Source organism: Canis lupus, chromosome X (assembly GCF_003254725.2).
Source record: "Canis lupus dingo isolate Sandy chromosome X, ASM325472v2, whole genome shotgun sequence".
NCBI lineage: Eukaryota > Metazoa > Chordata > Mammalia > Carnivora > Canidae > Canis > Canis lupus.
In genome coordinates, this window is record NC_064281.1 from 45,011,824 (window position 1) to 45,025,305 (window position 13,482).

General features: G+C 49.3%; 1 protein-coding gene across 2 annotated transcripts; it reads left to right on the forward strand.

Moving 5' to 3' along the window:
- The first annotated feature begins 687 nt into the window (after positions 1-687).
- On the forward strand, positions 688-7,638 carry TSPYL2 (TSPY like 2). Of its 2 annotated transcripts, none has more exons than XM_025468581.3 (7): positions 688-1,677; positions 2,987-3,064; positions 3,189-3,300; positions 3,386-3,531; positions 3,660-3,757; positions 4,053-4,813; positions 6,915-7,638. In XM_025468581.3, exons 1-7 carry the CDS (start codon positions 877-879, stop codon positions 7,082-7,084), a joined length of 2,166 nt encoding a protein of 721 aa, XP_025324366.1. In that variant the 5' UTR covers positions 688-876; the 3' UTR covers positions 7,085-7,638. The 2 variants fall into 2 exon arrangements, with proteins under 2 accessions (XP_025324366.1, XP_025324367.1); XM_025468582.3 differs by having other exon boundaries at positions 4,065-4,813.
- Positions 7,639-13,482: the final 5,844 nt, after the last annotated feature.

Sequence of the window (13,482 nt, forward strand, 5' to 3'; positions counted from 1 at the left end):
AAAGATTGGAAGGAGACCAAGTATTCAGTGGATGAAGAGATATAAAGTCCTAGAAAAATGTAGCAGATGAACGGAATCGCAATCATTTTAATGACGCAGAGAAAGTTACTTTTTGTGTGCGATTATTTCTAGAGCCATTTTGCGGAGATGAAAACGCCACGTCAAAACCTGGCCCCAAACCATAGGTCCTAGCCTTCTAAATTCCAGGCTCCTTTAGGGCAACCCTATCTCCGGGGGCCACATCACGGTTCGCCACAGGGGCTAACGCCAGGGCTAGGGGAAAGGGCAGATTTAAGAAGTGCGTAGTTGCTGAGGGGAGGGCAGAGAAGGGGGAAGACGACAGCGAGGCTCTCCCAATTTTGTTTGAGCACATTATGCTCAGAGCCTGCGTTTGTTTTTTTGTTTTGTTTTTTGGTCTTAAGAGCCACTGGTACTTTTCCCATTGGGTGAGGGAGAGGGGCTCCTTTCCCTCAGCTTTCCTCGCAGCCAATCGCCCAGCAGCTTCCCTTTAGTCGCTGGGGCATTCAGCCCGATGATTGGCAGGCCCAAGTGAAGCCAATCGGAAAGCGATGAGGTGTGGTGTTGGCAAGCGGATTGCGTGAGAGCGGGCAGAGGTCGAGGGAGCGCGAGCGACCGGCGGCGGCTGGCAGCCAATGGAGAGACAGAACGGTCCCTTACATCAGGGAGGGGGCGGGTCCTGGGCGCTTGGCGCGGAGGGAGTAGGGCAGGCGCTGTGGGAGGGAACGCCAGAGCGAGGCTGTGAGCTGAGCTGGTGGCGTGAGGTCCTGCGGCTCGGCTTCAGGTGTGACAGGCAGCGGCGGCCTGGCTGAGAACGAAGAAGCCAGTGCGATCCCCTGAGCTGTGAGCGCGGTCACCATGGACCGCCAGGATGAGGGGCCTCCAGCCAAGGCCCGCCGCCTGAGTAGCTCAGAGCCCACTCAGCTCGACCAGCTGCCGCCGCCGCCGCCGCCGCCGCCGCCTCCGCTCCTGCGACTGCCCCTGCCTCCACCGGAGCAGCGCCCGAGGCTCCGGGAGGAAACCGAGGCGGCACAGGTGCTGGCTGACATGAGGGGGGTGGGACTGGGCCCCACTCTGCCCCCGCCGCCGCCCTATGTCATTCTGGAGGAGGGAGGGATCCGCGCATACTTCACCCTGGGTGCTGGGGGTCCCGGCTGGGAGCCAGCGATGGAGTCAGGGTACGGGGAGGCGCCCCCTCCCACGGAGAGCCTAGAAACATTCTCTCCTTCGGAGGCTTCTGGGGGAAGTCTGGAGATTGACTTTCAGGTTATGGAGCCCAGCAGTTTTGCTGGAGAGAAGGCCCTAGAAACCTGTAGCGCAGAAGAGTGGGAGTACCAGGGGTTAGCTGGCCCGAGGGGGAAGGAAGAGGCTATCATCTTAGTGGAAGATGACGACGAGGATGAAAAGGAAAGTGTGAGGAAGAGGAGGAGGAGGAGGAGGAAGAGGAAGCAGAGGAAGGTGAAGAAGGAGAGGAATGCCGAGAAGATAGAGTGCATCCTGCAGGCACTGGAAAACATTCAACTGGACCTGGAGGCGGTGAACATCAAAGCAGGCAAGGCCTTCCTCCGTCTGAAGCGCAAGTTCATCCAGATGCGAAGACCCTTCCTGGAGCGCAGAGACCTCATCATCCAACATATCCCAGGCTTCTGGGTCAAAGCAGTATCCTTGTCATCTGTATTCATGGACCAAGAGCCCATGACAAAAAAGGGGGGAGGTGGGAAGGGGAGGGGAAAGAAAAAGTGTGGGGGTGGACCCCTTTTGGAAAAATGACTAGATTTGGTTGGAGGAGGAATGGAAGGAGAGGGGCAAAACATCAGAGAAGCTGGGCTAGAGGTAATGAAGGGGGAAGAGGGTCACATAGCATAAAAACTGGACTACAGATGGGAAGGAGGGGAGAAGAGAAGCATAATATAAAAAAAATGAATCGCAGGCAGTGAAATGGGGAGGGTATTAGAGGGTCACACAGCAGAAAAATTAGACCAGAGATGGTGAAAGGAGGAGGGGAGGGGCACAGAGAAGATAAACTGACTCAGAGATGGTGAAGAGGGAGGGGAAGGGCACATAACAGAGAAATTGCCCAGAAAGGGTGCCTAAGTCACACATGGCTCTGCAAGGCTAGATCTCTGCTTAGATATTAGGGAGATCCCAGTCTTAGCTGGAGAGAAAGGGGCCGGAGCCCCTAAAGGCTCAGGCGAAGGGGTACCTAGAATTGAAGATCAAGAAGTTAAATTAAGGGAAGAAGAGAGTAAGAAGAATCTCATTCACTGTTGGTGAAAAGCTTATCTCTGGGGCACATACATACGTACATGCAACACGTTAGGAACATGTGAGCTTAACTTCCTGGTGGAATTACATAGATATAGACCTTGGCATTCTCCTACGAAGTATCACATGATCACAAGCTGTCGGAACTCACGCACACACAGTATTATGTGGCCACAGATCCTCAGCATGCAGACACAGCATCGTGTGACTATTGGTCTTCAGCACCCAGACACAGCATCACTTAGACACAAACCCTCAGACCCAGATACACAGTATCATGTGGACACAGACATGTAACACCAAAATGACCAACATCATGTGACTACAGGCCCTAAGCAACTAGGTGTAACATCACTTGGGTATGGGCCTTTAGCTCACGGGCACACAATGTTTCCTGAATACAAATTGTCAGCTCCCAGGGACACAATGTCACAGAGACAGAGACCCTTAGCGCCTAGACATACAGCAAATATGAGCCAAGGCAAGGCAACCTAATACAGAGGTTTGACGTTGCATAAACACAGGTTCACCACATGGGAAGAAAAATGTGGGTTATGTCCCATGACCATTTGCTCTACACACATCTCATGAACACAGAAGAAATTCTGCTCCAGCCTCTCTTTTGCTCTTCCCTGCCTGGCCTTCCCTCCCTCCTTCTCTCATTGAACAGTCACTCCTTGACCTAAACTGCTCCCTCCATCAGTTCCTCAACCACCCCAAAATTTCAATCTTGATCAACCAACGAGATGAAGACATTTTCCGCTACTTGACCAATCTGCAGGTCAGGCCAAAGATATATTTCTTACTAGGATCGGGCAAGGACTCTGGCCTTTGGAGGTGAGGGGGCTTGGGTGGGAGGGGCCTTGGTGCGGTGGGGATTCCAATGTTACCTGTACCCTGAGCAGGTACAGGATCTCAGACATATCTCCATGGGCTACAAGATGAAGCTGTACTTCCAGACAAACCCCTACTTCACAAACATGGTGATTGTCAAGGAGTTCCAGCGCAACCGCTCAGGTAAGAGGCAATCATAGGGAAAATCCACATCCCACCCCCATCTGTCCTTGTCCACAGCCTTCTCCATAGCTTCCTTTTCCCCCAGGCCGGCTGGTGTCTCACTCAACCCCAATCCGCTGGCACCGGGGCCAGGAGCCCCAGGCCCGCAGGCACAGGAACCAGGACACCAACCACAGCTTCTTCAGCTGGTTCTCAAATCATAGCCTCCCAGAGGCTGACAGGATTGCTGAGGTAGGGCCCCTCCTGGCATTGCCAGAGAAAGCCTTGCTAGGCTTGCCTCTGGATACTGGGGAATTGGGAGTAGGCCTTGTGGCTTGTACTCGTAACTCTGTTCCCCTCCCCCACTTTTCTTTCCACAGATTATCAAAAATGACCTGTGGGTTAACCCTCTGCGCTACTACATGATGGGAGAAGGGGGCTACAGGGCAAACAGAAAGAAGCAAGAAAAGGAAGAAAGGTGAGTGGGGTTGGTGGCTGAGAGGTGCTTTGTTAGAGATGGGAGGAAGATTAGGCTAGTGTCACACAGGTTATAGAGCCAAAGGGACTTTTGAGAGAATTCGGTCCAATACATTTTGCAAGTGGGGAATGATGCCCCTAAATGGGGTGTAATTGGCTTGAGTCAGTCAGGAGCAGAAATGGGACTTTCCCCACCCTAACCTCATCCCTGGGATTCCTCATAGCCTACTGCCTCCCCAGTTACTTACTACCTTTGTGTCTTCCCTGCCTCCCACCAACCCTATACTCAATCCCAGGCTTCTCCACAGTAAAAACAGGGACAAGTGTGAGGTAGTGATCCTGGAAGACTCTGATGACTATCATGTAATGGAAGACATTATCAGCGAGACCTCAGACAGTGATGGTATCACCGACAATGAGACCATTCATGACATCAAGATCTCTGACTTCATGGAGACCACCGACTGCTTTGAGACTACTGACAATGAGATAACTGACATTAGCGAGAGCCTCTGTGACAGTGAGAGCCCTGACCACAATGAGACCACTGACAACGAGAGTCCTGATGACAGTGAGACCACTGATAATAATGAGAGCTCTGATGACAGTGAGAACACTGACAACAGTCAGTCATCAGAGAATCCTGATGACAACAATGAGAACCCTGAAGACAACACTGATGACAATGAAGAGAATACTGATGACAATGATGAGAACCCTGATGGTGATGATGAGAACCCCAAAGGTGACAACTATGGCAGCAACGGCAACAACCAGGACAGCAGCGACAGTGACAATGAGGGAGACAATGAGGGCAGTGATGATGAAGATAATGACGGCAATGAAGGCGATAACGAAGGCAGTGATGATGATGGCAATGAAGGTGACAATGAAGGCAGTGACGATGACGACAGAGACATTGAAGATTACAAGAATAACACTGATGACCCTGACAAGGATCAAGATAACAGCAACAAACAGGATGACTATGAGGATGAGGTAGAGAACATCTCTGAAGAATCATCAGTGGAGGAAGAAGAAGAGGGCAGTGAGGAAGGTGAGCCTAGAGCCCCTCTTATTTTCCCTCCTTAGTCTTCTCAGACAGAGAAAAGCTGGCCAGGGTCAGGGTATCAAGGCATGAGTACAGTCTGCTCTTGTGGAGAAAAGAAAAAGCATTTTGTGCAACTTGCTTGTTAAATAAAGCAAGGCTAGGGAACCTTTAACTGACAAATATAACAGAACCAAAGAAACAAATACCATTTGTAGGTGGTGGGTAGATACTTGTAACAGAGCAAAAGATACATGAAAACTGAAGAGATAAGGAGAAGGTGGGTAGAAAAGGAGGACAAGTTCACACACAGAAAGGGGAAAAATGGCAAACACATTATAATTTAGCACACTCTACACCCAGCCCAGGGCTTCAGGGAACTCCCAGGCTTGTTTTGTCTTCTGAGGATCCTTCACCAGTCCTAAAAACTGCTTCTCACAAACAGGTCCAGTAGTCAGATATGTTGGGAACATACTGCATACATTAATATAGTCAGGTAGGGTGACGTGTATATTAGTACCTTAAAGGCTCTGAAAAGTCCTGCTATGAGAAACCTATTTAAATATTGTGGATCTCAGCATTTCCCTAACTTCTTGACCACAGAAGCCATTGTTCACTATTCACTGAAGCATGCATTTTAGGAAATGTTAAGAAAGGTTTGTATATGGGGTTTGAGGGAAAAGGCAGTATTTAAGGTGACTACCAGGTTTGGTCTGGCCTGGATGACTGGACTGGCAAGCAGAGGTGCCATTTCTTAGGATGGGAAATGACATGGTGGCAGGAACATGGAGTTGGAAAGGCTTGTTGGACATAAGATATAGGTAGCCCAGGCAGGTGATTGATTATATGTCTGGGAAGTCAGAAGAGGTAAATAAAGGGGTAAAGCCAGAGCAGAATCCTAGTGTTTACTATGTGCCAGGCACTATTCTAAGTGATTTACTTACTTTATGAATTCATTTAATCCTCACAGCAGCTCTTATGAGGTAGGTACTATTATAGATGAGGAAACTGAGGCTCTGAGAGGGTAGAATTAGGAAAATACCTGGGTCATGGAGCGTTCTCAGAAGGAGGGGATTGTCAGCAGTGTTCAGTGCTGCTGAAAGACTAGGTAAATGAGGACTGGGATGTGTCCGTTGGATTTGGAACTAAACAGATTATCTGTGACCTTGGCAAGATTAGTTTCAATGGATTAGTGGGGTCAGAGTCAGACCACAGTGGGGTAGGGGGAGGTAATGAGCAAGGGGCAAGGCAATGGAGTCAAACCTTAGCTAGGAAGGGGACGATGGAGTGTGGGCAAGAAGATGTTTGAGCCAGACTGTGGGCAGGCTGACTTTGGAGAGGCAGGCTCCTGGGGGAGATGGAAGGAGCTGGAAGGCCAACCATTCCTGGGGGTTTTGGCCATGGGTTCTCTGGCAAATTTCCATTGAGGGCAAAGGCAAGGAAGGAGGCACTGAATAAGAGTAGATTCAATCTAGACATGTATTCAGTTAGAGTAGGGAAACTGAGGGAATTGCCCCCGGATGGCATCTTTGAGAGAAGGGGAGGAAGAGCTATCTGCCCAGCTCCAGAGTGGGAGTGGGAGTGGGGGTGGGGAATTGGACTAAAGAAGACAGACTGGGGTCTGTTTGGATCAGACTATGGAGAAGAAGCGGGGGAGCTGCCTTGAAATGAACAGTAGGTTTATTCAGCTGAGGTCAGAGCTCAGGAAAACACACACATTGACACATTACATGGAGAGAAAAAGCTACTTTCAGAGATGTATCAATTTTGATAGGCCAGAGGCATTGAGCCCACCCTGCTTTTCTGCTTCCCTCCTACTCCTCCCTCACCCCCTACTTGCTTGAGTATACACACACACACACACACACACACACACACACACACACACGCAGATGCACACAGTGGTGTTTGTTCCAAACAGGTGCTTGGCTAGTGTTCCAGGTCCCCAAAGCCCTGGCTGTGGGCTCTGTTCCCCGGGAAGAGTGGTATCTTCCAGCTTCCAGAACTGTGAGAAAATAAATTTCTGTTGTTTAGACAAATAACAAAAAAAGAATGACATCTACCTGCTCATCTAATCACCCTCCTTGCTTGCCTCTCTCCCCCTGTGCAGACAGCGAACAAGAAGGTGAGGAGAGTGATAATGAGGAAGGAAGTGATGAGGAGGAGGGGATTGAAGAAGACTCAGAAGGAGGGGAAGACTCTGAAGATCCCGACATGGAGGAGGTGCTTCAGGTCCAGAACGTTTGGGCCAACCCGGGGAAGAGGGGCAAAACTGGATAAACATTTTACCTTTGCAGGGGCTGCCTCTCTGTATCCCTCTCCCCCCTCCCCATTTGCCCTCCCCCTCAGCTAGGGCCGCGCGGCCCCACATTGCACTTCTGGGGGGTGACCGACTTCGTACACGGGTTTAAAGTTTATTTTTATGGTTTAGTAATTGCAGAATTCTTATTTCGGGGGGAGGGAAAGGGGGATTTCCCCCTTCCTTTTGGCCCTCCTCCCCTGCAGGCTTCTGTGTGCTGCTACACGTATTTATTGTGATGCCTTGGTCAGGGCCCCTCTATCCCCCTCCTCGTGCTGTGTGGAGTGGACACCCTTGATCCCGAAGCGGGGAGGGCCGCTGTGGCCTTGGGGGGCTCTGCTGCCACCCTGTTCTCCCAAACCTCTCCCTCCGTCCCTCGCCCCCTCCCCCACGCTGTGCCCGCAAGCCCGCCAGCCAGCCTTGGTGGTGTCTATACAAGGCCGCTTGTCATTGCGGTATTCCTGTCCCCCTCCCCCAGAAGCCCCTCCTTGTTCCTTGTGAACCTAATCCTAATAAAATTCTGAGCAAATTGAAAGTGCTGCTTCCAGTCTTTTGTCCCGCTTGGCGAGCCATCCCGAGGACCAGTTTCCCTTCCACAGACCCTCAAATCGCTGTCTCTTCTACGTGCTGGGCTGCAAGATGGTGGTGTGCTTGGGGCGGGGGTGGGGGGGTGGGGGGGTGGGGGCTGTTTAGCTTTTGAGGGGAGAACTCTGCAGGCCGCAGAGGTGTTGCGTCAGACCAATGCGGACCATCCTGGCCAATGGCAGGGCGAGGCTGAGAAAGCTCCACCCCCTACCAGTGGCTGCAGTGGACCCCGGCAGGTAGCAAACAGCTTCCCACGCCTCCCCTTCTCGCGCAGGCGCACAAATACCCTGCGCCCTAGAATACCCATTTGTTCAGTGATTCATCTTTTTATTTATCGTGCGTCAAACCTTTCCTCAGGCCTGGTGTGAGCTGGGCGTGAGAAGGCGTTGGAATCCATTTTTCTTGTTTGCATGTAGTATTTAAAAAATGATAATCTGTTGAGACGTTTACATCCTAATAATGCAGGAATACTCTTGTTTTAGAGAGAGGGTGCAGGATCCCAGGAACTGGGCTTAGAAGAGAAGGCAAAAAAAAGATGGCTCGAGCCAAAGAGTGCATAGAGAGGGAAAAGCAAAGGGAAATTACTATGTAGCTGTGTGATTGGGGAGGGGGTGGTTGGGGTCAGGAGGTGGGCGTCTGAAAGCAGACCTTGGAAAGGCCAAGTTTTAGATTTTGGATACAGTACCTTTATTTCGGCAGACACCAGAAATACCTACAGATTCTTTGTAGCTCATAAAAATAATTTATACAAATACCCAGATTAGCCTTCTGCAATATGCCTTCCGAATTTTCCATCCAACGCCCATGTTTTAATGGAAGACTTCAGACACGGTCAGATTTCAGTTTTAGAGAATGCCCCCTGCTGGATGCCAGAAGAATGGATTGGAGGGAGGGAGAGCAATGAGGAAGTTGACGCTATTCCTCAGGTGAGAGAGGTATAATGGGTGGATTTGGGAGTTTTTTAAAATACATTTTTCATTTTAAAAGTTTTAGATTTATAGAGTTATTGTGAAGGTAATACAGAGAGTACCCATATACCCCACAGCCAGTTTCCCCCATTGTTAACATCTTGCATTAGTATAGTACAGTTGTCATAATTAATGAACCGATATCAATACATTATTATTATTATTAAAGATTTTATTTATTTATTCATGATAAACACACAGAGGCAGAGACATAGGCAGAGGGAGAAGCAGGCTCCATGTAGGGAGCTCGATATAGGACTCCATCCCAGGACCCCGGGACCATGCCCTGAGTGGAAGACAGATGCTCAACCACTGAGCCCCCCAGGTGTCCCTCAATACATTATTATTAACTAAACTCCGTACTTTATTCAGATTTCCTTAATTTTTAATGTAATTTTTCTGTTACTGGATGCCATCCAGAATATCATGTTACATTTAGTTGTCACGTCTCCATAGTCTCCTCTTGGCTCTAACTGACTGTTTCTCAGACTTCCCTGGAATCATCAACATTTGAGCAATGCTCGTCAGATATTTTGTAGAATGCCCCTGAATTGGGATTTGTCTGATGTTTATTTTCTCATGATTAGATTGAGGTTATGGGTTTGGGGAAGGAAGACCACAGAAGGAAATTGCCATTCTCATATCAAGGGTACATGCTATCAATATGCCTTATCACTGTTGATTTTAACTCTGATCACCTGACCGAGGTAATAGTCTATGTCAGGCTTTTCCACTGTAAAGTTACTCCTCCCCACCCCCAACCCCCTTTCCATACCCTACTCTTTGCAAGGAAGCCACTAAATGTAGCCCATGCTTAGGGAGTGGGGTGTTAAGCTCCATCTCCTTGAGGGGGGAAGAATCTACATAAATTAATTGGAATTCTGCATGAGAAACCTGTCTATGAAAGCTTTTTAGATGCTGGAACCAATGGGCTTTAGATATGAGAAAAGAGGGGACTGAGAAGCATCAGGGATGACTGCCAGGTTGTTGTGGGACCTTTGGCAAGGCCCTTTCCCTCTCTGGGCCACCTCTATGAAATAGTTGGAATACCAGATCTTGGATATACTCTCATGATTCTGATAAATGTTTTGGGGGAGATCCTGATGCATCTGGTTCTGACCTGGGACTGCACTGTCAGAGATGGATAGAGGAGACTCTGGCCTGGAAAGGAAAACATGTTGCTTCAGGGCCAGAGCTCAGAGTGCAGGATCCTGAGTCAAAGGCATCTTGTGCAGAGGGAGGAGATACCTACATGCAGTATCAGGAGCCAGTCCCAATGAGCAGGTGGTGACATCGTGGGGACAACAGCAGGGGCGAAGGGCCTTGAGTTGGCCAGGAGAAGAGGTCACCCTAGCAAGAGGATCCCAGCCAATCTGAGAGACAGATGGCCTGGGTATCCTTCCTTCAGTGTGCTCTGCCTCACAATGATTCCATCACCCTCACTAGAGGGCCTGAGTTTTCCCATCTTCAGACTTAGGTTAATCTTACTGGAGGACCAGCCTGGGAGAAGCAACCTGCCTAGGATTCCAAGATGGAGACTAGTCTTGAAGCAGACCTCTGAAGCCTGGCCCTTATCATGCTCTTCCCTGATTCCTCTCTGCTCCCTAATCAAATCCCCAGCCCCTCATCCTGGCATTTGAGGCTCCTTTTCCCTCACCCTATCAGAGACCCACCCTCTGGCTTCAGGAACACTGTTAGGAGCCCATTTTAGGATTCTAATGTAGTTTGCTAGGGTGCTCATGTTTTGTGTTAAGGCACGGGAGGAGACGTTCTTTACCTAGAGTGACATCTTTTCCCTGTGTCCTCACTCCTCACTGTGTGGTGTGGTTTCAGGTCCTGCCGAGTCTTGGCCTCCAAAAGGAAGAGCTGTTCTCAAAGGTCTTTAAGGTCACATCCAACTCCAAAATATAGTCTTTGCAGAAGACCAGAGAAGACAGGCCCCCTTTGCTGGGATCCTAAACAGAAACCAGGAGGACCAGGTGGAAGATAAGGAGTCAAGGGTGCAATGAGCCCCAGGGCCTGTTCCCATGGTGAAGCTACTTGTCTTTGTATCCTTCACAACTTATACCACTCCTCTGCAGCAGAGGGCCCTGCTCCCGGAGGTGAGGTTCCCAGGGACCAGGTTCTCCTGGGACCAGACTTTTAAAGTTCCACCCACTTCTGTGAACAAAGGCATATTGGCAGGGACAAAACCAGATTCGGCAAAATCCCTCCTTCCCAGGTGACCAAGAGTGCCAGCACTGGCTCTCTTGGTTGATTGGAGGGTGGTTGGGGAGGAATTCCACTCATTCAGTAAACATTTATTGAACACCTACTGTGTATCTAATACTAAACTGGGTGATAGGGGTTCAATAAAGAAACATGATAAACCAGGTCTATCTTCCTTCCCAGAGTTTAAGACAATTTGTGCCATGGACCTGTTTGATGATCTGGTGAAGCCTATGGACCTTTCTTTAGAAAACAATGTCTTTTAAATACATAAAATACCTAGAGTTACAAAAGAAACTGATTATATTGAAATACAGTTATTAAAATATGGAAAAAGCAAATATGTGCTATGATAATATATATGCTCCTCACTAATCCCTTAAATCATAAGATTTAGTGGAGGGTCTAATGACTATCATAATATTAAAATAGAGGTGAGATACATGATATTTCAGCAGATCTACAACATCTATAATGCGATATGAAAATCTGTGATTTCCAAGATGCCTGGGTGGTTCAGCGGTTGAGCGTCTACCTTTGGCTCAGGATGTGATCCCAGGATCCGGGATTGAGTCCTGCATCGGGCTCCTTGCAGGAAACCTGTGTCTCTGCCTCTCTCTCTGTCTCTCATGAATAAATTAATAAAATCTTTTAAAAAAAGAAAAAATCTGTGATTTCTATTGGTGACAGAATCACAAGTACTATTACTATGTTACATTCTTTACTGAAAAAAATGCTAAATTTCAATCAGAGTAAATAAAGATGTGTATATTTTTCCCATCCAAATTCATGCACCCCTCCAAACCCTGTCTCTGGACTGGATTGGAAATCCATCAACCCAAAGTAAGAACCCCTGATAATAGAAATGTCCTTCCTGGGTCGCCTGAGTGGCTCAGTCTGTTAAGTGGCTGCCTTTGGCTCAGGTCATGATCACAGGGTCCTGAGTATCAAGCCCTGCATCAGGCTCCCTGCTCAGGGGGACCCTGCTTCTCCCTCTGCCCCTTCCCCTGCTCATGTTTGTGCCCATGCTCTCTCTCTCAAATAAATAAATAAAAATCTTTTAAAAAAGAGAAATATTCTTCCTCTCTCTCCTTCCTTCTTAAATAGCTTTCCTTTGGAGGACAGGACTTGGGTTTTATTCAGGGTCTTATTGCTGAGTGACCTCAAGCCAATCAGTTTGCTTTTTTGAGCCATAGTTCCCTCATTCTGAAACAATGGGAAAGGCAAGAATTAAGAGGAGAGACCTTAACTATATATGCTCCAGGCAATTATTTTGTGTATTCTCAAGCCTCACAACGGCCTTGTTAGGAAAGATTTTAAAAGTATCTTCCCATGTCACAGATGGTTAAACAGAGGCTCCTAGCAAGGTTGTCACTTGACCAATGTCTTAGCAGCAGGGGCTGGTGGGTGACTGGCCAGCCCCCCATAACCACCTCATTCTCCAGGGATGAAATTAGGAACTACGCTTATTTTGAGCAAAAGAAATCTGGCTCAGAAATCCCTACAGGTGGCGGATAAAGTGTCTCTTAGCAGAGCTTTGTCTTACACGAGGTGGCTTACAGAGAGTAAGACGTCAAGAAGCCGAGGATCAACGATTGTTCAGTGAGTGACTCGCGCCCAGCCTACTTTGGGCTTCGCGTCTGCGTGTTCCCAATTAATTCCCGAAGCCCTGTCAAACAGACTGGCAAAAGGCAATGACAAGTCCTCCTCTCCTGGCCAATCCTATAAAAGGATGGGCTTGGCTCATAAACCAATCAGAGACCCCCAAGGGGGCGGAGTTTTCTTTGGCCTGGATCTCTGCCTGAGGGGTAAAACTAAAACGTTTCCACCTCCAGCCAATCCCAGAGAAGGCAGGAGCGCACTCCTCCAATGGGAGCCCGAGAGCGGTCAGTGGCCGTGGAGGCCTGCTACCCCCGCTAGCTCTCCAGCCCGCCGGAGGGACGCTAGATCCAGCCGCCGGCCCCTTGAATCTGCTCCCCCTCGGCAGCGGTGGCGCGGAGGGCAGGAGGTGTCTGGTGAGACGGTGAGACGCTATGACGCTACGGGGGCTGGGGATGTGAGGGAAAGAGGCCGGGCTGGATCGCATGAGGGGTGGGGCCTGGGCGAGCTTTTACCTGGGCGGCCTCTTAACCCTAGGTCAGCGGGTATCGGAGGATCGTGCGGGTAGCAAAGGGATGGCGAGTGCCCCTGCAGCCCCAGACAACAACCAGGTGAGTACCCCCGCGGAGCTCATTACCCATGCCCACCCCTGTCTCTTGGGAAAGGGTTCTGTGCTGGTCTGCAGCTCACGTGATCATCTGCATGCCTGTAAGTCTCCATCTCTCTGCCGCTCCTCTCCCTCTCCATCTTTCTGTGTGTCTCTGTATTTCTCCCCGTTTCCTTCTCTGAGACATACTAGACAGCTCAGACCTAGAAGGCTGAACCCTGACCCTGCCAATTAAAACAAACCATGAGACCTTGAGCCATCTGCATCACCTGTATGGGCCTCAGTTTCCTCATCTGTCAAATGGGAGTCTAATAATCTCCACCTGAGAGAATATATGTGCATCACTTTGCCCTGTGCCGGGCCCCTAGAACATTTTCAATAAATCATGACTGTCGTGACTGAAAAAAAATCT